Below are 23,484 nucleotides of genomic sequence, written 5' to 3'. Positions count from 1 at the left end.
CGGAAAGAGATTGAGGGGAGCACTAGGCCGCGTATGAACTGTGAGCGGTCCCTGAAAAAAGATTTGATCCATTTGATCCCATGGAAGCCAAGCACCGAGGACATCAAAACATTTGATGAACCTAAAGCAAAACTGCGCTAGCCTTGAGCTGCCATCATAGCCGGCAATCTCACATCTGCAGATCTACTGAAATGAGGCATCGCTTACTACACGTTCCTTGAGCGCATATAAGGAGGGAATGAGAAAGAGATTGAAGAGCCATCGCGCACAGCCTCGCCGTCGCCGAATATCACCGGATGAGGTCACACCGGCGGCAGTGGCTCGTGGAGAGCGCACAAGTACCTATTGGACATACCTTAGATACGAAGATGCCGGCCCTAACCTCGGTCGCCGTACTTGGCCGTCTCAGTGACTTGCACGTTTCTGGTGTCCTTTGGTGTTTTCACGGAGTAATTGGTACTGTGCTTCGTACTCTTTACTCGTATATACGAGGGGCTGATGAGGATCAGCGCGGCTCTCGTCTGTATACACGGAAGTAGGCCGCATGGAGCAGGGCAGTGTTGAGTACACCAGTTGCCAAATTGCCAGCTTCAGGTTGGCTGGAAATGGGTTCTGTGGGTGTGCCTCGTTGAGCTCCAAACAGGGTCAGCAAGCAATAGGGCAAAAGCCTCCCTCCCTCTTTAATCAATTAACATGGCGCCGAAACTTGGTTGAAACCGCAAACCACGCCATTGCAGGGGCCATGAGCTCTTAGGAGGGGTGCAGAGGCAATACGAGGATGCTACCGGATGGGGATGGAAACTATCCAAGACGCCAAGAAGGGGGCTAGCAGTTAATCTGAACGTGAAAATTGTTCTTCTGCTTCTAAACGGAGATGTGAACTTATAACCCACTACTGATGAGTTTTACTTTTTCCCTACTTTCTAGTTGCCCCCCCTGTATGTGATGAAAGTGAAGCTCATGGAAACGCTTCAAGACTCCTCCTTGGGCACATTGCAACACCGTTGTGCAACCACCACTACCGCATTCGCCACCGACGCCTCATCTTGGATAGAGCGATAGGCAGACAGCACAATTTAGGCCCTGCGAATCAAAGGTAGCGTGCACAGAGCCTGCTTAAATCATACCCGACCCTATGGTCGACCTCAACCATTATGGCCGAGTTTTGGTGAGACACCAATTACATCGGTGAGCTTTTGTGTTACCTTGGGCCGCCATAAGCGTGCTTCCTAGACCATGCTATTGGAAATCAAGGTGATTCTCATCTGCATAATCTATCACTTGTAGCGTGGGTTTTGCCAGACTGTATATCAGAATTCTCTGGGTAGGATAATGTACCGTAGGAAAGCTTGCTGGGGTGCATTGTCCCTAGCCCCACCCGGTCGGCTCCGTGCCGAAATTCGCTACCGGCGCGCCGTATATGTCGAGCAGCCGGCAGAAGGGGATATTACATGAGTAAAGAGATGTAAATGATTTGGTTGATGAATGTACTGAGATTTTTTTTTTTATATATTTAGAATTCAACTTAATCGGCTATGAAGTCTTCCGATCGAGGCAGCGCCTGCTGATATCAGCTTACAAGCGTGAAAAGTCTGGGCGGTTCCGGATGCCGATTCCCCTTCTTCTCTAATATTAGACTGCAATCGATTTACTGAACCAACCGTCTACCCATCTCGGATCGGCAGGCCCATGTTGCTTCCCATATATGCTAAATGCTAAATTTAACAGATGGGCACGCAGGAGACTATGATGGCTCTAAACGGAAACGGAATGATAGTCGGCACCAGGCGTTTAGTATCAAGAAGTTGGCAAACAGAGGCACTATATTCTGGTAATCATATCACCGCATCGTAGCAAGCGATAGTAATTCTACAACTTGTCAATATATTTGTGAGATTTCTACATGCAATTACGTCAACATATTACTTGACTATACTGCCCTTGCCGGTTTATACGTTAGTGAATGCCACGAATCGCTCAAGTTTCAGCGGCATCCCATAGACTCAGGTTACATGTATCTAAGCTATCCTGTCTCGCGGAAGTGATCCAATAGCTGGGCGATCAATCTTATAAAGGATTGGGCTCTTATTGTGAGCCTAACATAATCTTTAATTTTTCGTCTCCAAGATTGTTGGGTGGAAGTACAAGTTAAAAAGGCATCTACAACTGTAATACTCACTGTATAGCCACCCATTTGATCGTAGTACGGTATTTAATTTTTTTGAGACTATGTATTGGAACAAGACATTTTACCCAAGCAATGTGGTCGGATCGTACACTCATCGACCTTGGGATAGGGCCCAGCATCAATGTTAAGCATATATACCATTATCCCATAGATGAGTGAATAACGTGTTACCCACTGATCTCGAGGGCTTTCCTTGTTAACCAGCGTAATTCAAGATACACAGATGTCCAAGTCAACGTAAATAGTTATACAGATGATGAGCCGTTGACCTCAACGGTGTCGCAGAGTATTGCCGCCCAAAACAAGTACCGTAATGTGCAACATTGGCTGTTGTTACTCAAAGATTGGTTGGTTAGAGAGGGCAATCATGTTTACATCAACATCAACATCAACATCAACATCAACATTATTCGCCTCTTACAAGAAGGCAGCCTTAGTCATACACCTTCTCTCCCACCAATCACGGCGATGGAAGCTGCCAGAGGGGCAATAGCTCTGCTGCTGATTCGCAGCTCTGGGAGACCAGTCCTCTCAACGAAAGCTCTTCTATCGGCATCCAGCCTCGGCTTATAATGCACATTGGCCGCAGTAGCGATTGCGGAATTGCTTCGCTTTGTTGTCATTTGTCAGCCATCAATGCCTAGCGCTGCGGGCTTCGAGTGACATTAGAGGTCGCCTTTCCGCAAGTCAGGATGACGACAATGACGCTGCGGGGCAAAATGGAGCTGCCCAGAGCTCCCACGAAGACCTCTCCCCTCACCAAGCTTAATCATGGTACGGAATGTAGCTAGGCCTAGTACCACCTGGGTGCAGAATATCCATTGCATGAAGCCTGCTGGAGAGTTATTGGTTCGGTAGGCTGCTGGGCAGAAGGCACATCGATAGCAAAACCCCACCCTTGAAACGAGCTGCGTTCGTAACTCCGGAGCAGCGAACGGCTCTGATTCTCTTTTAGCTGGCCCGAGCCTCTCCAAACTCTGTCCTCTCCACCTCTTCATCATCGTCATTTTCTCGCCGTCTTCTTTTTTTTCTCGTGCAAAAACAATTGTAAAAATCCAACCGCCAAAATGGTCAAGGCTGGTAAGGCACCACTAGATCCCCAGACAACAGCTCCCAAAAGCAGCGCCATGCTCGACTTTATATAGTCGTCGCTGGTCCCAGCCGAGGGGGCGGCCATGCTGTGCTCATCCCGAGCTGGTTTGAGGGGGTTTCCCTCTTTATCTGCTCAAACGGCTTCCTTGGACCAGCGGGCCGCGCCGCAACCTTGATAGACAAGACCATCTGGCCCTGCTTCTTCTTCCCATTGGAAGATGTTGCCGACGCAAGCGTGTCCCTTGATGGCCGCGGCGCGATCGCATCGCAGCCCGACGAATTGTGTAGAGACCATCTTCTAACGGGCGATCTACAGTTACTATCCTCCGAGGAGACGCAAAGGTCTCCGGCACCGTCATCTTCGAGCAGGACTCGGAGGGTGCCCCTACCACCATCACCTACGACATCACCGGCAATGACGCCAACGCCAAGCGTGGCTTCCACATCCACACCTTTGGCGACAACACCAACGGCTGCACCTCTGCCGGCCCTCACTGTGAGTTGATCTGATACGCTGGAGTGTTGGGCGGAAAAAAAAGTTGCTCTTTGCTTACCAAGTTGCTCGGCAGTCAACCCCTTCAACAAGACTCACGGCTCTCCCTCTGATGAGGCCCGTCACGTTGGTGACCTCGGCAACATCGAGACTGATGCTCAGGGCAATGCCAAGGGCACCATCACCGACAAGCTTGTCCAGCTGATCGGCCCCAACAGCGTCATTGGCGTAAGCAACCTCCGCCTCTGTAATGTTTCTTGGATGGCAAATCGTGCTAACGACTCATATTTAGCGCACTGTTGTTGTCCACGCCGGCACCGATGATCTCGGCAAGGGTGACAACGAGGAGTCCCTCAAGACCGGTAACGCTGGTCCCCGACCTGCTTGCGGTATGTATCATCTTGACGCCTGATCTCAGAATGCTGTAAATGTCCAATTGCTGACGTAGGGTTGCTACACAGGTGTCATTGGTATCTCTGCCTAAGCTCGCCAAAGCACTGTAGCTATGCTTCACCTGAGCTTCTAGAAGATGGAAACAATCTGTATGGCAACTGAATGAAATTTGCCCCCGGCTAGGTAAAATATAGTAAACAAGTAAACAAACAAATAAAACAAGTTAAAAACAGCTGCATCTTGCTATGCCACTCGTATCTTGTAAAACAATTATATCCTTTGAATAGCTGTGATCGCTGGCCATGGAGGGGTAAAACCGGTGATTTATCGACGCAATTACGACTCATGGGTACTTGCCTCGTACTGCTGCTTCCATCCCATTTACGTGTAAGTACATCATCCGACCATCTACGGCGCGAACAGCTGCAGTGGTTCGTACTCGAAAACCACATGGTCCATCTCCGCGCACATTGTCCTGGACAGCGCCTTTCCATGCTGTGTAACACAATCTGGCCAGCCATTAGCTGATCTCACATTGCCCATAGCTCGGGATAGGCAATTTCACTGTGCCCCTCCTTCCCAGCGCCCCTTTGCGCCACCAGCTTCTTTGCCCCGCGCCTCCAATTGGGCTTAGTTGTCTATTTCGGGGCCCGCCATAGCACGCAAAAGGCCCCTGTCCCACAGTGAAGCCACCTGTAGCTTTGAAGGCCGCGGCCTAGGAGAGGTACTCGGCACTAAGAGAGACTTGACACCTTGCCCAAAGGCACACGACAAAGCTGCTTCCTCCATCAGCTCTGCAATCTGCTCTTTTGTTGCTCAATTCATCTTTCCAAGTTTATATTCGGCTTGGTAGACCCTCAAACAGCATCCTATCTCTTCTTCGGTCCTCCGCTCAGGTATGTTGGGATCCCCCAAGCCATGCCCGCAGTCATGCCACTGCCACTCCCAACTATTGTGCCTCTTTCTCCGTCTGGTGGTGACATAAGTTCTGTTCTGTTCTGCTAGAGTCTAATCCCTTTGGACGACTCAATTGCAGTTTACATGCAGGTTCACTTCAATTACTCCAAACTCCTGCCCTACTCACAGCAAATTGCCGCTTCATTTTCCCATTTGTGCTTGAAACATCTACTCCATACCAAAACCACAAAATCAAGCCACCTCTCTCCGAATCAGGCAACCCTAGCTAACCAAACACCCTACTCTAACTAGGTTTCCCCTTGTCTTCACCTTACTGGCCCATCATGTCGAAGACCTTTATCGGCAACGTCAAGAGTGTCTTGAGCGGCGACACCTTGATCCTGACCAGCCCCAACAACCCCACGGCCGAACGCACGTTCTCCCTGGCATATGTTTCGGCCCCTCACCTGAAGCGAGAGGGGGATGAGCCTTTTGCTTTCCAATCCCGCGAATATCTTCGAAATCTCGTTGTTGGCAAGCCTGTCCAATGCACAGTTCTCTACACCATTCCTACGACCGGTCGCGAGTTTGGTACTGCTCAGCTCAAAGATGGAACTCTCCTTCCCGATGAACTTATCAAGGCTGGTTGGCTAAAGGTCCGCGAGGATGCAGGCCGTAAGGAGGAATCGGAGGAGCTTCTCGATAGACTCGAGACGCTTCGATCCCTTGAATCTGAGGCCAAGTCCAACTCCAAGGGTCTGTGGTCAGGAGTCAACGGCACCATCGAAGTTCAGAACGACCTGGGCGGCCCTGAATTCCTGACACAGTGGAAAGGCAAGACCGTAGACGGCATTGTCGAGAGAGTGCTGAGTGGTGACCGATTGCTGGTTCGCTTGTTGCTTTCTGATAAGAAACACGTGCAGCCCCTGACTCTCCTTGCCGGTGTCCGAACTCCATCCACCGAGCGTACGCTTCCTTCTACCGGCGCCACACAGCCTGCCGAGGAGTATGGAAATGAGGCCAAAGCATTCGTCGAGACAAGGTTGCTCCAGCGCCAGGTCAAGGTTGAGATTGTTGGTGCCAGCGCCCAGGGACAGCTTATTGCCAATGTCATTCACCCCCGGGGCAACATTGCCGATTTTCTGCTCCAGGAGGGACTGGCCAGGTGCAATGACTTCCATTCTACCATGCTAGGAGAGAAGATGGCTCCTCTGAGAGCCGCCGAGAAGAAGGCTCAGTCTCAAAAGGTTCGCCTACACAAGCATCACGTTGTCAAGGCAGAGACTGGAGACAAGGAGATGACCGTCACCAAGATCATTGGTGCCGATACCATTCTGGTCAAGGCCAAGGGCGATAGTGCAGAGAAGAGGATCAGCTTCAGCAGCATCCGTGGGCCTCGAACCAACGAGCCCTCCGAGGGCCCCTTCAGAGACGAGGCAAAGGAATTCCTGAGATCAAAATTGATTGGAAAGCACGTCAAGGTCAGCGTTGACGGAACCAAGCCTCCTTCTGAAGGCTTCGAGGCCAGAGACGTGGCCACAGTTACCGAAAAGGGCAAAAACATTGGCCTTGCGCTGGTAGAAGCTGGCTGGGCTTCTGTCATCAGACACAGGAAAGATGATACCGATAGGGCTCCCAACTACGACGAGCTTCTTGCGGCTCAAGAGACGGCCAAGGAGGAGAAGAAGGGTATGTGGTCTGGGAAGCCTCAAAAGGCTAAGCAGTACCTGGATCTCTCAGACAACATTCAGAAGGCCAAGATTATGCTTGCTACACTACAGCGTCAGAAGAGGGTGCCTGCTATTGTTGACTTTTGCAAGGCCGGTTCTCGATTTACCATCTTGATTCCCCGCGAGAACGTCAAGCTGACCTTGGTTTTGGGTGGTATCCGCGCCCCAAGAGCCCCTCGCGCTGATGGACAAGGTGGCGAGCCTTTTGGCAAGGAGGCTCTCGACCTGGCCAACCGACGATGCAACCAGAGGGATTGTGAGGTGAATATTCATGATATGGACAAGGTCGGTGGATTCATCGGCGAACTGTACATTGGCCGTGAAAACTTTGCCAAGGTCCTCATTGAAGAGGGTTTGGCCTCAGTACACGCCTACTCTGCCGAGAAGTCAGGAAACTCTGTCGAGCTTTTCGCAGCCGAGAAGAAGGCAAAGGAGGCCAGAAATGGTCTGTGGCATGACTATGACCCTTCACAAGAGGAGGAGAATGCCGATGAGGGTGCCGAGGAGAACGGCACTCCTGAGGCGGAAGTCACATTCGACAAGAAGCCAGCTGATTACCGAGACGTGATCATTACCAACATTGATGGAAACGGAAGACTCAAGATTCAAGAGATTGGAAAGGGCACAGCAGCTTTGGAATCTCTGATGAGCGAGTTCCGAAAGTTCCACATCGATTCCAAGAACAGCAAGCCCCTTGCGGACGCTCCCAAGACTGGAGAATTCGTGTCTGCCAAGTTCTCAGCCGATGGCCAGTGGTACCGTGCCCGAGTCCGAGCCAATGACCGCACAGCCAAGCAGGCAGAGGTTGTATATGTAGACTACGGCAACAGCGAGAAGATTGCGTGGTCCAGCCTGCGGTCCTTGGACCAGACCAAGTTTGGTGTCCAGAAGCTCAAGGCTCAAGCCATCGATGCATCGCTGTCGTTTGTCCAGCTGCCAACCGCCGCGCACTACTTTGAGGATGCTGTTGGCTTGATCTATGAGCTGACTGAGGGTAAGCGCCTGGTTGGCAACTTTGATTTTGTCGACAGCAAGGAGAACATTAGCTACATCACGCTCTACGACACCAAGGGAGACGGCTCTCTGCCCGGACCCAATGACTCCATCAATAAGGAGATTGTAGCCAGCGGATACGGCATGGTGCCCAAGAAGCTCAAGGCTTGGGAGCGCAGCAAGGCTTTTGAGTCGTACCTGAAGCACCTGCGGGAAGTTGAGGGCCAGGCGAAGCAGGATAGGCAGGGTATGTGGGAGTATGGTGATATCACTGAGGATTAAATGTTCAACAAAAGATTAAAAAAAATTAGGGATAAAAGGGGGGTTGTTTCAATTGGGGATTTTTTTTCTTTTTATAGTTTATATGGCATAAAGCGAGAAACTGCATTCCCGACGATACGTCTGTACAAAGAAGATGATTTACCAGAAAAGTCTCTTATTATACCAACCCAGGAGGAGTTTCAAAAGTTTCAAAAGTTAAGAGAATCCTGGCGATCGAGTCAGTGGTGGGTCAAGGCTATCGGAAAGAGCCGAACAAGTGTGCATGATGATGATATCGTTGTTGATCCCCTGTCACGGAAAGAAACGATATCCTGACGAAGCCATTACAAGCGGACGCGGCGGAAAGGGTCCGGGAGGGAACTAAAAAACGGCATCCCTTTGGTCAGCTGCGTCTTATGATTTGTTGAAATAGAGTAAAAGGACGATAACACGCGTAGCCGGGCGAGGCCGGCTTCCGCCTACTTGAGCAATACATACATACAGTAATACATACGGCAATGCATGTCATGCTCATCACATCATGTTGTACTATTACAGCAGCCTTGCAGCCCCCCAGCTCCGAGGCGCAACGGGCGGCCCGCGAGGTTCCCGCGTATTCCACGGAGTTCCAGCAACGGCTGCCAATTGGCGCCTTGCAAAAAGGTTCCCAAAGTTCCGGCGGTAGGTGGAGCCGCACAGGAGGCGACCCGTTGAGAAGCCCCCGGTGACCGGTTCAACAACTTTTTTTTTTGGCCTACAGGAGACTACAGTGACTACAGTTGAGTCCAAGTACATGACCGGGAAAACAGCGGCCATGGCCCGCGAACCAACGGCGCATGCCACTGGCCGGCTCGCCTTGACTGGCTGGATCCAGACCCGGCTGCGCTGCTGGGAACTTTGGCGGAACTTTGCGTGACTAAGAACCACCTAAGGCAAGGCCGCAGGGCCACTATGACTTAATGGCACCCCCACTCCGTGCACCCAAGGGGGGCGAAACTGGCGCCGGAGCTGGCTGTAGCAACCAGATGCCAGCAGCGAGTACAAGTATCCAATATCATCTCGTCGCAGCCGGTTCTTCCAAACTCTCCCTCCCCAACACCACAATCGCCTCTGTCCTGTCGACTGCATTATTCTTCTACCGTTTTAATCACATCAACTCACATTCAATATGTCCAACTCTCTTGAACAGCTCAAGGCCACTGGCACCGTATGTTCTCTCCCCTTCTCTCTACCCCGCCAAAATCAAACCACAATACCTACCCCTCCAAACGAGGGGCGAGGCAGCTGTTGCGAGCTTCGGCGCCCGGCTCGGGTGTTGCTCTCAAAGTTGTCGACAAGCAATGCTGCTTCGTCCACGTTTGGGGGAACTGTAACAATTAGCATTGATACTCTTTGAGTAATTGCACGGAACATGTACTGACAATTGACTCTTTGGCGACAAACAGGTTGTCGTTTCTGACACTGGTAATTATTCCCGCATCATCCGCCCAACCGCGATCTGTTCCAGCTTAGCTAACACTTTCTCTCACAGGTGACTTTGCTGGTTAGTACTGCTCTCGACGATGAAATACCCGAGCATTTGCTTTTGCGAGCTGCTATATGCAATGCCCTTCTTTTCTCTTTCCTCCAAGGAATTGTTGCATCGGAACAAGAAGCTGACAAGATTGCCCTATTTCAATAGCCATTGGCAAGTACAAGCCTCAGGATGCCACCACCAACCCTTCTCTCATCCTGGCTGCCTCCAAGAAGCCCGAGTACGCCAAGTTGATAGACGCTGCCATCGCCTACGGCAAGAAGGAGGGTGGCGACATCGAGAGCCAGGTCGACCACGCTCTCGACCGCCTGCTGGTCGAGTTCGGCCGTGAGATTCTCTCCATCATCCCCGGCAAGGTCTCCACCGAGGTCGACGCTCGATTCTCCTTCGACACCAAGGAGTCCGTCAACAAGGCTCTGCACATCATCCAGGTAAGGCTCAACCTGCACTGTTCTCGATTAGAACCGGATAAGAAAACTAACTAATTTCTCTCTTCTCTGCGAAATATAGCTCTACAAGGAGCAGGGTATCCCCAAGGAGCGTATCCTGATCAAGATCGCCTCTACCTGGGAGGGCATCAAGGCCGCCGAGATCCTGCAGCGTGACCACGGCATCAACTGCAACCTGACCCTCATGTTCTCCCAGACCCAGGCCATCGCCGCCGCCGAGGCTGGCGCTTTCCTCATCTCTCCCTTCGTCGGCCGCATCCTTGACTGGTTCAAGGCCAGCACCAAGAAAGAGTACAAGAAGGAGGAGGACCCCGGCGTCGCCTCCGTCAAGAGCATCTACAACTACTACAAGAAGTTTGGCTACAAGACCATCGTCATGGGTGCTTCTTTCCGAAACACTGGCGAGATCACTGAGCTCGCTGGCTGCGACTACCTGACCATTTCCGTAAGAACACACAATCAACTCTCCTTCAGAGTTCTCTTATGACTAACATGACCCTCTTCTTTAGCCCAACCTGCTCGAGGAGCTCCTCAACTCCAACGAGGCCGTCCCCAAGAAGCTGGACGCTGCCGGCGCCTCTTCCCTGAACCTCGAGAAGAAGTCCTACATCAACGACGAGTCCCTCTTCCGATTCGACTTCAACGAGGACCAGATGGCCGTCGAGAAGCTGCGCGAGGGTATCAGCAAGTTTGCTGCCGATGCCGTCACCCTCAAGGACATCCTCAAGCAGAAGCTGTCCGCGTAAATAAGCTGCTAAGAGACAAAATTGGGATTTTTGGTTTGATTTTTGGGCTGTTGATAAGAACGTATGAAAAAGGTCTTTCAAAATGTGAATACGGAGACCCACGATTCCCTTTATGTTTGTTATCTATGCCTTTTGAAAAAGCTCTTGTAGAAATTTAGCAAATGGAAAAAAAACTGGGAAAACTTGTTGATGCTTGATGAAACGTGTTACAAATGGTATTAGCTTATATCATACATTGTTTATCATATTATACAAGAGCTATGTATATCCGCTGCTTTGATATTCCCTAAATACAACGCAATGTGATATCTAAATCTGGCCATCAGCTTTCATAAATGCAAGTTAGGAAGAAAGAACAAAACGCCGATAATGCTGCCGTTGCTGTTGCTGAATCCAAGGTCCAGACCCAGATCCAGATCTCGTATTCCCCCATCCCTAGTCCCGAGTATATGTAAGTTCCAACCTGGCAAGAGATGACAAGTCCATAACCAAAGAACCCTCTTTTTCGTGAATCCACAACAGCATTTTGGATCCTAATCGCCCCTTGAAACAATATTATAGCACTTCTCTTTGATAAAAGCTTAAGAAAAAGAATAAAACAAGGAAATTCCGCTTCAAGGCTCCTTGCAATGCACCTGCACAATCGTATGCGTAAACCCCCTTTTGGACCCTTCCTTGCCCTCCACCACCAACGCCGTCAGAGCACCTCCCCGAACGCAGCCCGAGTCGAGCCCAATCGAGTACTTGTCCTCGCGGAAGCCCCTCTTGGCGTCGTGCCCGTAGACGACGGTGTAGCGGTGGGATTTCTTGAGGCGCTTCTGGAAATGGTTCCATGCGTTGGACCACTTTTCGCCGTCGCGGCCTTCGATGGGGATGATTGTGTCGCGGTCTGTGTAGGCGTCCTTTTGCTGGATGGATTCGAGGGTTTCGCCTTCTTCCTCTTCTTCGGGAGGCGGTGCTGCTTCGTTGTTGCTGGCTTCTTCCTCGTCGTCGTCGTCGTCGCTGCGACTTGACTTTCTGCTGCCCTTGCCACGCAGCTTTTCGCGAGGGTAGACCAAGGTGCGCATGTTCATGACGGCCCACGGGTCTTGCAGTTCGGGCTTGACGCCCGGGACGAGACCCGCGTGGACGATAAACATGTTGAGCGGCTCGACGGCGAGGATGACGGGCAGCTTGGAGAGCCACTCGACGTGTTCCTTCTTCAGCTTGCGGCCCGTGGCGAGGAACTCCTTCTGGCCGCGGCGGTCTTCGTCGTGCAGCGATGCGAGGTCCTTGCTGACGCCGCTGAGGTTCTCGGCCTCTGCGAGGGAGAGCAGGATGCGGTCTTCGTGGTTGCCGCGGACAGCGCTGGCGTTGAGGCTCATGAGGCGGGAGATGACGCCCGCCGAGTCAGGGCCCTTGTTGATCATGTCGCCGACGGCAATGAGGTGGTCCTTGCTGGTGTTGAAGTCGACTTTCTTGAGGAGTGTTTCGAGGGAGGCGTCCATGCCGTGGATGTCGCCAACGATGACGAGGCGCCGCTTGTTTTCAAAGGTAGGGACGAATTCATCAGACAAGTTGGCCATGAGCGTGAGGCCGTCCATGCTGGGACGACGGAAGGTGCCATAGGTCATCGGCCGGTCGGCGTCGGTGATTTCGACGTGGTGGACAGGCCGTGGTGGCAGGGGAGGTGGGGATTTGCTGTTGTCGTCCTTGGATTCGCGGATAAAGGACATGTTGTAGAGTCGCGTGACGCAGAGGAAGGCGCTGGCGATGAAGAAGAAGACGGCGGCGATGATGAGGATTCGCCGGCGTTGCTGTGGTTGCGCCATGGCGGGCGGGTGTGGCGATTGTGGCCCGTTCCCGTTGGCTTGTTTTTGGGGTATGTTTTCTACGCCTTGTACTAGAGCTGTTTCGGCACAGTGATGATATATGAGAGAAAGTATTGTTCACCGAGGAACTGAAGCCATGAGGCAGTATACAGGTGGTACGGCTGGAGTAAAGGGAGGGTATAGTGAAGCGGCAACGAGTGTCGAGGAGAGACACGGCTGATGTTGTTGAAGGGAGGGAAAAGTGCCGACTTGGAAAGATAAAGAAAAAGAAAAAGGATAAACAGGCAATACTACTAGCTCGAGGTATTAACAGCTATCAGCCATCTATTAAAGGGGAAGCTTCTTTTATTTTGGTTTCTTCCACCTTCAGCCTGGTCACGTTAGCGAATTCTATTTTAGTCCAAATATACACACAAAGTGTAACTACATTACGCGTCGCCTTCCTGCAGGGTTTGCCTTGCATCTGTCACAAAAAGGAAAGCAACATCCCCCATACTAATCTATAGTGCCTATCTGCTGTACATGCATGGTCTGTCTGTTGGCTAACAGGACAAAACTGCCGTCTAAGCCGTCTAGGCGCCGCAACGGGGATGTTTTGGGCAGGTTTGATGACGACAACGGCGGGAATGCCAAGACCCTAAGGCCTGTTCTGGGAACTTGTCTCTCGAGCTCTTGGGGTTTATCAGTCTGGGCAGCTAGGCTAATAAGGGCGAGTCAGGGCCAGGGGGGAGGTGGGAGGTGGGAAGCGGGTACGACTATTGGAGTTGGAAGTGCAGGGGATCATGGTGGTTTGTTGTTGGGGCTGGTATGGAGCGCGCTGCGATATTGTTTGCCGTCTGCTCCGTATATGTATTTGAGCTGAAGATGGATAATAATAATAGGCTGCTGATTAAGGTAGCTGATTGATGTTGTTGATCTTGGCCGATAACTCCAGAGTATGTAGGGCTGTGAAGAGCCGTATTTTTGTCTCCCTTTTTTTTTCCCTTTTTTTCGTGTTGAAATACGCGTGTTTGATGGCTTTAACTAGTGCGCTGTTCTGAACGGATATCGGCATCTGGGGACACACGTGGGACGGCGGTTGGCGGGCGCCGATCCGAGCGCAGCATTACATGGAATTGTCTGGACTTTTACTGTAATTGCAGGCTGGTTTTGAGATGTGATCAAGGTCTTTGAACACGATTGATGCTTAGAGATTATATACTAGTAGATATATAAGGAGAAATGAGAAGGGGATGATGTTTGTAGATGTTCAAGTTTTCATTGTTTGTCCGGCAACCCTTCTTAAGTACCTATTCAATTGTTTGAGTTCAAGTTATATCCACTAGACATGTTCTTAGAAAACTTGCACTCAGCTGGATAATTGAGACAGCAAAATATAAAGGGGTTCTTGGCACAATATATCGTAACTTCAAATGACAGAGGCTTGTTTTCGTGAGTAATCATTTTTCCGAAACTCAGATAACGAAATACACATTTTCATATCAAGGTGCAGGTTAAGTCTCCGACCCTCGCCAGCTCCACTTGTTCATTTCAGACCTCTTAAAAGAACTTAGGCCCACCTTCCAAGATGAAAAGTAAACTCGGCAACTGTTCGCAAGCCAAGCTAGTCCAACTTTGATATGCCGGTGGCGAGGCATGCTAAAGTATCGATAAGCGTAAACGATACGGCATCTGGGGAGGTTCGAAGAGGCCACATTCTGATATAAACCGTGAGCGTTGCTCAGATGATATTATGCGAGCTCAGAATGGCTGCTTTGTGGCCTACAATTCATCAAGGTAGAGCAAAAGGGGACAAGCTGCAATCCGACTCTCTTTACGCTACAGATCGATGCCATACAAATTTAGCAGTTTACTATCCCTGAAAGCTATTTTCTTGAGCAGTGTGCGCCGGTTGCCAAAGTTGATGTGAGAAGGTCTTTTGTTGCTAATATACATATACTATACAGGGCTCCATCAATGCCCAACCTGCCTTATGATACAAGCACAAGTCTATACCCAAGCATAAACTCGTCCGGAGAGCGTGTCTCATCCTCTTCCAAAGGAAGAAGAACAGCTGAGCCCAGCTGCCTCAAATTCTATCCACGTGGGAAAATGCTCAAATCCATTTTGTAAGCATCGAAGACGAGACTCAATGGTGTCAAGTCTAGTCTTTTCCGCTTCCATTTCAACGCCATAACGCCATGCCATGAACCATAATCGCTTTTACTTGCTTTATCTCCTGCCCGTTCTTCTCCTCCCACTTTATTTATTGTTCTGAGCCTGCTGCTGCTGCTCCAATCGGTACTTTTCATTCTCAATCTCCCTCCAGTCCTTGGGAATCGGCTCGTTGCCATCCGTCTCCTTGACGCCGCCGCCAAACGCAGATTTGCCCGCGTACAGCTGGTAGCTTTTCCCGTCAGCGGATTCCACATTGCGATATTCGACCGGCACGTGTCCGCGGAAGCGCTTGCGCATGTCGACCAGGCCGCGTTTGCATTCGCCGTATCCCCGCTTGAGCTGCTGGCACTTGGTTGGGAGCGTCGAGTAGAGGGGGTCGCGGAGGCAGTCGGTGGGCTTGTTGCGGTAGACCATGATGCAGTCTGATTCCTGGAGGCATTGAGCGAGGGCGTCTCCTATGATGCACCATTAGCAATTTTCATCTCTTCTTTTCTTCTCCTTAGTTTTATAAGAGAGGGCAAGAATCTCGTCCGGGTTGATTGGTGAGGGGCAAACATACGCAATTCTTGACACGACGGCATGTTGGATATTGTACGAGTGCAGTGTATATGCACAGAATGTAGTGAGCTATCGCGGCCTTGTCTCGAGCCTCAAGTTGGCGGTGGCTTTTGGGCTTCTGATGCTGCCTTTTTGGAAAAGTCGTTCGATTGAGCTTCTAAAGATTGACTGGTGATTGGTGGGCTGAGGATGGCGCTAGGATCGAGGCTCTGATTTGACCAGTTTCTGGCGCCCCACTGCCACGATCGGTTGCATTATTAATGAGACGGGATATGCAGCCGCTACTTTAAACACTCCAACTCTATACCTAGGTACCTATTATAACAGTTTGTAAAAATGTATTATAAGACAAAAGTACTGTAATTAGAAAGCTGTAATACACATACTGTAGGTATACTGCGATCTTAGAAGAATCAGAGGATGGGAGGCTGGCTTTTCCAGACATTTGGAGTTGTAAAACGATTGGCAGACAGGCAAGGACCACTTGTGTCACAGCTTTTTAAATTCACCTCAAGGCTTACAGCCCTCCATCGTAGCTAGGCATTTGAGGGGATCGGAGGTGACCGCAACTGTGCGCTCTGCGAGTTCACAGCATTTGGAAGCCACACTTTGCGGCTCTTAACTCCACAGCATTTTGCCTTCTCCCTAACTCTAACAACCACCCCTGTATATTTGCGCTCTGTAGACGAAAAATATACTACGCCTGATCTGGCCGTGTACTCTGTGGTGATGCTTTACTGTACCATCATATTACACCTGGCTGTGCGTGTAATGGCGAGAGCTTCTAGTCAGAAATGGGTATTCATACATGAAAACTCATGGATGCTGTAAACTTCGCAGTCTTGGCCAGGACAATATTAGGATGCTACTATTCCACAGGCAGTTAATGACGGCCCAAGCGCCCACTCCTAAAGTTTTTATACGAGTTTTTATATTCTTTATAATTTTTATATGAAATATAGATATCTTTCATACTGCGCAACGCTATGAATTTGCAACCCCGCTGTCGAGTCCCATGTCGCCGCTCCACTTCACAGCATTCTTCATCTAGCTCTATTCCCTTAACCTTCGATTTACACTCGTTCATCTGTCTAATACGGCGAAAACTTTCAGTAAGAAATGGTTGTACGAAGTAACTACATCTTGTAAACGCCATGGCCTGTCCAAGACATCATCAGCATGCCACTATTATCCCATGTTTCAATGACGGCCCAAGTGCCTCCGAGTAATGAACAACAAATCACATGAAGCACCAACGACTTGCCAACTCACACTTTGACGCTACACATGCAAATCATGTCGACTCCTCTGCGTACAAACTCCATGATTGGTCCATCTCATCTCGCCGCTCGCCTGCCCCGGGTTTTCTCCAGGGTAAGCCGCCAATTGGGCCACTGGCGCGCCGCCATCGAGGGCCCACCTGACCCTTTGGGGAGATTTACATGTGACATCACAGCGATCCCCTTAGACTAAGATCCTGGAGCATATGTGCCATGCTTTTTCCAATCTCGCTTCTTCTGCTTTTTCCTTCTTCACAATTTTTCGTTGTGAACACGGGATCAATAATGGAACAATCCCCATAGCAAGAAACCTCGCTTCTCCCGTCGCAATGCCTCTCCCATTCATCGGTAGGCTGCACGCGTATGTATATGTTGCCGTGTAATCGGACTACATCATCACCGCCACTTTGCTAATTCGCCATGGCCTTTTACAGCACCGAGTACATTTCGATTGTTGTTTCTTTCTTTCTTGTCAGCCTCGAGGCGATCATCCGAGTCTTTACTCTAGCATTGCGTTAGTACGGCCCTGCGAGACGGACGACAAACGCAACCTGCTGACCCCCTTTATACGCAACATCTAGCCTCGTTTCTCGTCAACTTCCTCTATCGAGCCTCGCGGCAACTCTTCAAAATATTCTCTTCGCCGGCGCAGCAGAAAGCCGAAGATAAGAAAAAAAGTTAGTCGTATAGCGAATACCCTCCAGATAAGCATCGTTCCCTAAACTTACACACTCCTTTCTCATCAGCCATTTCCACGTCCGTGCGCGATGCGTCCGACTTTGTCGAGCTCTGTCGATTATGGGGATACGAAGCAGAAGAGCACATAGTCCAGACAAAGGATGGCTATCTGCTTGGCCTGCACCGTCTGCAGTGGCGACGAGGCGAAGAGCATCTCAGAGTCAACTGCGGGCCCAAGAGCACCAAGAAGCGAGTCGTCTATATGCACCACGGCCTGCTCATGAATTCCGAGGTCTGGGTCTGTTTGACGGATGAGCAGAGATGCTTGCCGTTTGAGCTCGTGGAAAGGGGATTTGATGTTTGGGTGAGTAGCAGTACATATTCATACTGAGCGAAGAACGTTGCTAACCAGCCCAGTTTGGAAACAACCGCGGCAATAAATACTCCAAGAAGTCCATCTACAGCTCGCCTACGTCGGTCAAATTTTGGGATTTTTCTATTGACGAATTTGCCTTCTACGACATCCCAAACAGCATCGAGTACATCCTCGAAACCACAGGACAGGAGAGCCTGTCGTATATTGGCTTCTCGCAAGGCACCGCTCAGGCATTCGCCACTCTGGCCATCCATCCCAAGCTGAACCACCAGGTCAATGTTTTCATTGCACTTGCCCCCGCCATGGCTCCCGCCGGACTGTCAAATGGCGTCGTCGACTCGCTCGTCAAGGCCTCCCCGTCGGTCCTGTATCTCATGTTCGGCAGACGATCTATTCTCAGCTCCGCTACCATGTGGGAGACGCTCATATACCCGCCTCTGTTCTCCCGGCTCATCGACATGGGCTTGTCATTCCTATTCGGATGGAAGACCAAAAACATCTCCGCGAGCCAGAAGCTTGCCGCCTACCCTCACCTTTACTCCTTCACGAGCACAAAGAGTGTTGTCCATTGGTTCCAGATTATTCGCAACAAATGCTTCCAGATGTACGACGACGACGTCTACCAGCCCATGAGCGTCGCTTCCTCGAGCAAATACTCAAAAGTCGCCAAGTATCCGACCCGCAACATCAAAACGCCCGTTGTCCTCGTTTACGGCGGCAGCGATTCCCTCGTTGACATCAAATCCATGTTGAAAGAGCTGCCGCGACAGACCGTTGCGACTGAGATTCCTCACTATGAACATCTCGATTTCCTCTGGGCTCGCGATGTAGACACCCAAGTGTTCCAGCACGTATTCGACGCCTTGAACAGCTTCACCGACGCAGAGCACACCGAGGAAGAGTACGACAGGTATCATTTCGTCCGACACGAAAGCCTCGCTGGATCGGCCTACGCGCCGTCCCATCTGCGCGGGGGTAGCGAGAGCGACGTTTCTATTACTGCGTCTTCAGGAGAAGATGCCAAGAGCCATCAGCACCGCGCGCGGGAACAGCGCGTGCAGATTGCGTCTGAGAAAGAAGCAGGAAAGAAAGCTGAGGAACTCCAGCAGCCTGTTGAGAAGTTGAAGGGGGTTGGTGTTCGGAGAGGGAGCGGCCTCACAAACGGCGAAATCGTCGAAATTAAGCGGGATGAGTGAGCGCCGATACGATATACCTTCTTCTTCTCCTCCTCCTTCTTCTTCTTCTTCTCAAGCCATGACAGCGCTGCAATAGCCTCCTTTTGTTTATTTATTTATTTGCATATTTTGAAACTCTGCATGAGTTGATATCCCAGGTGCAATCTGATCGAGAATTGCATTCGAATGTCTGTTCATAACCGCACCACTTGAAGTATACCTATCTGTAGCAATAATAGAAATTATATCCCATTGATCATACATACCATCTTCTTTGATGACAACACATCATGAGTGTGTACTACTAGCAATATGTACGGTCCGTTCAGAAAAAGTGCAATCAATTTAACGCTAGCCTTTGCTCAACAGCATCGCTACGAATGTCCCATCATACATGGGAGCCTAATAGCCTGCATGGCTATAATAATAATAATAATAAAACCATTATTTTCAGCCTTCTTGTTCCAACTCTTTCTTGTGCGGGCCACGCTCCACGGCTCAAATTCTTAAGACGTCAGATGCCTCGAATATAGGAGGCTAATTAAAAGAAGTAGAAGAAAAGAAAAGGGTATATCGACATGGGTCAAACCATATCTGTTCTAAACAGTGCATCGATTCGATGCAAATGGACAATTCAATGTCAAGCAAAGATGCAGAGCATCCAAACCATGGCTGGTTTCCCATGAATAAAAGCATTGCATACAACGCTGAGTTAATGCCAACTTAACTTGTGGAATGGATGTGATGGCTGAGATCTCTTACGCAAGATAGATAGATGCAAGGAAAGGTTAGAGTTACGGAAAAAAGCATCTAGGGGCAGGAGAAAAGGGGTATGCACGTCAAATCGTAACGCCGCCTAGAGGGAGGATCTTGCTTCTGTCTCCGAGAAATTGGGCTCGGTAGTCAATGATGCCTTGGCTGATAGTTTGGAAGTCTTTGACCTTGCGGTTGCGAAAGTCTGTCAAGAGATTGCGCAGCCCGTTGATATACTGCTGTTTCTCTTGCTCCCCAAACTCCTCGTGCGCGCCGAGCTGGAGTAGGATTTGATCATCTAGTTCATTGTTTTCAGTCAGCGTTCTTCACACAACGGCTCGCGAGAGTAGAAGCGCCTAGCTCCGAGATATACATACCCGGAGCTTGCATATTCTCGAAATGTTGATACACGCATTCGCTACCCCTTGGACAGCTTTGATTGGCTAACTCATCCGGGCATACTTCCTGCTTCACGTCTATTCTATTGCTGTAGGTTAAAGAGCGAAGGCCACCGGATATGGACTGAGAATACTCGGGATGAAAGCGATATGCGTGAAAGTATCGAAGGGGCGACTCATACGGCACAAAGGCGGTCCTCGGAGCATCAGAGGCCGGTGTCGCCGGTGCCTCACTTACTGGGTCAGCCTGGTCACCTATTAGATATGTTGATCGGCCATCAAAGTGCAGGAGAACGTCTACTTCTCTTCCGCTTTCAGAAGCTATATCCGGATGCACGGTAGAGATCTGCTCTCCTGCGATGACATCTGCTGTGCTCTCTAGTAAGCTATCGGCATTGGCGTTGGGTATGGAATCCAAGCTAGCTGGTGCTGGACTGAACGGCGTTGATGCCCGCGACAATTTCTTCGAAGGGCTGGATAGCTCAACTTCTGGAGGCTCGTAGCTATCCGATTCTTCTTCAGAAGCATGGTTGCTGGAGTCTGCAGCTTCCGACATGACCATATCTCGAGCTTCCTCTACAGATGCTGTAGCAGTGGCGTTGATATCGTCTTGTGACGACATGGCGTCTTGGGTGGCCTCTTTTTTAGCGTCATCAACGTCTTCAATTATCCTTTTAGCGTCATCGACGTCTTCAATTATCGTATTAGCCTCGACGTTTGGTGGATGAGAATCGTCTTCAACGGCTTCAATGACACCATTGGACTCAACGTCTAATGGGTTATGTTCCGCCTGGATGGCAACGAGCAGACTAGGCTGCTGCTGATTTTGAGACTGTTCGCTTGGGAGTGGCGTAGCTTCTCTGCTTCGTCGAGTGGCATTATTGCTCTGAGGAGATATGCTTGTAATATCCATTGAGTCTGGTAGTGGTGACGAAGGACTCAGAATCTTAGACGGAGACGGGGCTTTATGGGAAAGAATCTATTAGCATTCCACAAGATAAACAAAGAGCTGTCGTTACTAGAATCAGGAGATTAGGCTTACCTTGTTGTTCATGCGTCCCTTCGCTATCCGAGTCCGCGTTGACATCAATTCTCAGCTTCTCTTCCTCTTCCATCGTCCTTTGAATCTCTCGCTGCATATTCTCAACCTGGGCTCGCAAAAGCTTCAACTTCAGCTGCTGTTCTCGACGACGGGCTTCAACGAATGGAAGGCGTTCACTAGCCGCAACTGAGCGACTGCGGCGTTCGTTCCCACTTTGAGGACTCGCTTCAGATGATCGAGACGGCGCCATTGGAGAGGAATTTGACATTGGAGGCGTCGAGCGAGACAGTTCTTGGGCTTCGATGCTGGTCGAGGGCATGTGAACAGCTAGTTCCTGGCTCGGGATAACGGCCTCGAAACTGATGTTAGGAGATTCAAGAAGCGCCGGAAGTGCTGGTGAATTCAATCGCGATTGCTTTGCTTTCTTACGGGCCTCGGCCTCGGCGATTCTTTTCTTCATAGCTTCAATCTTCTTGGTCATGTTATCCAAGTTGTCTCTTGTTGCAGAATTGTCGCTGCTGGCACCAGGAGGGGTTGCCATGGGACTCGAGTACTGTTGAGCTGCCGCTGCACTGTCACCAAATGACGGAGCGCTTCGAAACGAAAGAGTAGTTTGTAATGACGGCGGTACTGCCTCTTTTGTAGCCAGTTGCATTGTTCTCTGCTCAGGAGAATCGAGATCCATTTCGGCATCATCCTCATCGTCGCTAACATCAATGAGGAACGGGCGAGGCCTTCTCACATGACCAAACGGACGCTTAAATGGTCTCGGATTAGAGTCAACCAAGCTCGTAGAAGCTGGGCGCTCCAAGTTCAAGACTTGTGTAGCATGAGGGGGCTGTGGCGTAGAAGACAGGAAAAGCCCAGGAATTGACGGAGGCAACTGTCCATTGAGGCTTGAAATTTCACCAGACGTATGTTCTGGTGAGGTACGATGCAAGCCACCGGCGGCCATATTATGGGAACTGGAGGCTGTAGAATTATCGGCATCGCTATTTGCTTGGTGACTCTGGAGGGGTAGCTCGTCTGGGTAAGAACGTTTTCGGCCTCGCGCCTCGAGTTCGCGAGCTTTTCGCAAAGCTTCCATCTTCTTATATAAAAGCTTTGATTTCTCAGTCTGCGCTTTCGAGGCGGGCGCGAGAGCTGGGGCTGGAGTAGACGGTGAAGGCGCGTTCGTGGCTGCAGTATTCGACTTGGAATTTTTCGCAGCGAGGAGTCGCGCAATACGGTCTTTGCGTGATTCTGATGCGTCCTTTGCTGGTGCACTCCCAGCACTCTTTTCGGTCTCGGTTTGTTGGGGGATGCCGTCGGTACGCCTAGGCTCATCTGTTGTCTTCGTCTCTGATACTGCTCCTCTCGCAAGACCGGATTGAACAGTCGTTGAACTATGTGGTGCGCCCATTTCGAATCCTAGCTCCTCGAATAGATTACCCAATAGTGTCTCGTCTATCCCCTCGTCAACAAAGTTTTGATATCGCACGTTTAATGTCCAAAGCCGTCGGATGGCATCTTGCGCTTGTTTCCGTGTAGCACCAACGCTCTTCACTTGGGATGAATTGGATATGATATGATTCGCTCTGTTTGCTTTGGGAGATGTTTGTGACGAAGCCATAGGAGTGATCTGGTTCAATTGACCTTCTAGTGTTATATATGTGTTAGTAGGTGGAGTAAGCCTGTAATAATTGATGTTAATGGTGCTCACCATTAACGGAAGCGGTCATAGCTGGATGATCCATTTCATGAGGAGAAAGGTAGGGAGAATATGAACCTGAGCGATCTCGACCTAAGATCTAGTTAATGAAAAGGCCAAACATTAGTCACAGAGGTGATACAAGGACATACTAGCAGGAAAAGAGGCTGGCGGAACATCGTTAAACCCCGCAGCATTTTGTGCGCTTCTATTCATATGCGACGGCTTGGGAAAAACCTCAGCGTCTCTTGGCTCGTAAGCATCCTCGAGCCCGCCTTCGCTAACCTCCCCCTCCTCACTTATATCCGTGTGCTGCTCGGGCCTATTTACTTCGGTCGTAGCAAGTGGCTCTTGTCCAAACGAGGATTGCTGATTTGGCCAAGGACCTTGCCACTGCATGGCATTTTGTGAATAATTGAGGCCCAGTCCAGGAATCGCATTGTGAGGATTATATGGGTCCCCGGGAGCCGATTCGTTGTGCACCACGGTTCGTACCACAGGATTTGGATAGCTGAGAGCAGGAGCAGCATAAGGAGGGTATGGCTGATGCGCGTACGGGTTTTGCGGATGATAGCTATGTAAGGGGTCGTACCCATAGCCTGATTGAGCCATACTAGGCCAAAGAAACAGCGAGCCCAGGCTCACTGGATAGTAGACACCGTCGTTTATGAGCTGTATGCTTTGCTGGTGTTTGGCAATACATGCAGCAGTGACGCAAGCAGCGTGTCCAAAAGCTTGGTTATATTTGCTTTGGGGGTCGATATCGCTGTCGAGTGCACGAAAGAATTAT

The 23,484-nt window shown here is 50.2% G+C and overlaps 7 protein-coding genes across 7 annotated transcripts; 4 read left to right on the top strand and 3 right to left on the bottom strand.

The window, feature by feature from the left end:
- Window positions 1-3,255: 3,255 nt before the first annotated feature.
- On the top strand, window positions 3,256-4,257 carry TGAM01_v206391 (copper/zinc superoxide dismutase; the record flags this gene model as incomplete). The annotated part of the gene is made up of 6 exons (XM_018809871.1): window positions 3,256-3,268; window positions 3,334-3,515; window positions 3,569-3,780; window positions 3,839-4,001; window positions 4,066-4,162; window positions 4,235-4,257. The coding sequence occupies 6 exons, from the start codon at window positions 3,256-3,258 to the stop codon at window positions 4,255-4,257; spliced, it is 690 nt and encodes a 229-aa protein (XP_018656927.1).
- A 1,150-nt stretch (window positions 4,258-5,407) lies between these two features.
- On the top strand, window positions 5,408-8,068 carry TGAM01_v206390 (hypothetical protein; the record flags this gene model as incomplete). The annotated part of the gene is made up of 1 exon (XM_018809870.1): window positions 5,408-8,068. The coding sequence occupies one exon, from the start codon at window positions 5,408-5,410 to the stop codon at window positions 8,066-8,068; it is 2,661 nt and encodes an 886-aa protein (XP_018656926.1).
- Window positions 8,069-9,215: 1,147 nt separating this feature from the next.
- Window positions 9,216-10,776, top strand: TGAM01_v206388 (transaldolase; the record flags this gene model as incomplete). Its single annotated transcript, XM_018809869.1, has 6 exons — window positions 9,216-9,254; window positions 9,493-9,511; window positions 9,579-9,590; window positions 9,729-10,012; window positions 10,092-10,475; window positions 10,540-10,776. 6 exons carry the CDS (start codon window positions 9,216-9,218, stop codon window positions 10,774-10,776), a joined length of 975 nt encoding a protein of 324 aa, XP_018656925.1.
- A 614-nt stretch (window positions 10,777-11,390) lies between these two features.
- TGAM01_v206389 (hypothetical protein) lies at window positions 11,391-12,587 on the bottom strand (the record flags this gene model as incomplete). The annotated part of the gene is made up of 1 exon (XM_018809868.1): window positions 11,391-12,587. One exon carries the CDS (start codon window positions 12,585-12,587, stop codon window positions 11,391-11,393), a length of 1,197 nt encoding a protein of 398 aa, XP_018656924.1.
- Window positions 12,588-14,828: 2,241 nt separating this feature from the next.
- Window positions 14,829-15,325, bottom strand: TGAM01_v206387 (hypothetical protein; the record flags this gene model as incomplete). The annotated part of the gene is made up of 2 exons (XM_018809867.1): window positions 14,829-15,199; window positions 15,304-15,325. 2 exons carry the CDS (start codon window positions 15,323-15,325, stop codon window positions 14,829-14,831), a joined length of 393 nt encoding a protein of 130 aa, XP_018656923.1.
- A 1,273-nt stretch (window positions 15,326-16,598) lies between these two features.
- TGAM01_v206386 (lysosomal acid lipase/cholesteryl ester hydrolase) lies at window positions 16,599-18,832 on the top strand (the record flags this gene model as incomplete). Its single annotated transcript, XM_024549862.1, has 6 exons — window positions 16,599-16,676; window positions 16,771-16,943; window positions 17,017-17,096; window positions 17,164-17,259; window positions 17,329-17,624; window positions 17,678-18,832. The coding sequence occupies 6 exons, from the start codon at window positions 16,599-16,601 to the stop codon at window positions 18,830-18,832; spliced, it is 1,878 nt and encodes a 625-aa protein (XP_024405426.1).
- Window positions 18,833-19,650: 818 nt separating this feature from the next.
- TGAM01_v206385 (hypothetical protein) lies at window positions 19,651-23,306 on the bottom strand (the record flags this gene model as incomplete). The annotated part of the gene is made up of 5 exons (XM_018809865.1): window positions 19,651-19,862; window positions 19,942-20,925; window positions 21,005-22,642; window positions 22,707-22,787; window positions 22,847-23,306. The coding sequence occupies 5 exons, from the start codon at window positions 23,304-23,306 to the stop codon at window positions 19,651-19,653; spliced, it is 3,375 nt and encodes a 1,124-aa protein (XP_018656921.1).
- Between the last annotated feature and the right edge of the window lie 178 nt (window positions 23,307-23,484).

This window comes from Trichoderma gamsii (assembly GCF_001481775.2).
Source record: "Trichoderma gamsii strain T6085 chromosome Unknown Scaffold_21.2, whole genome shotgun sequence".
NCBI lineage: Eukaryota > Fungi > Ascomycota > Sordariomycetes > Hypocreales > Hypocreaceae > Trichoderma > Trichoderma gamsii.
Note: the sequence above shows the minus strand (reverse complement) of the source record. Positions and strands in the feature narration are given on the sequence as shown.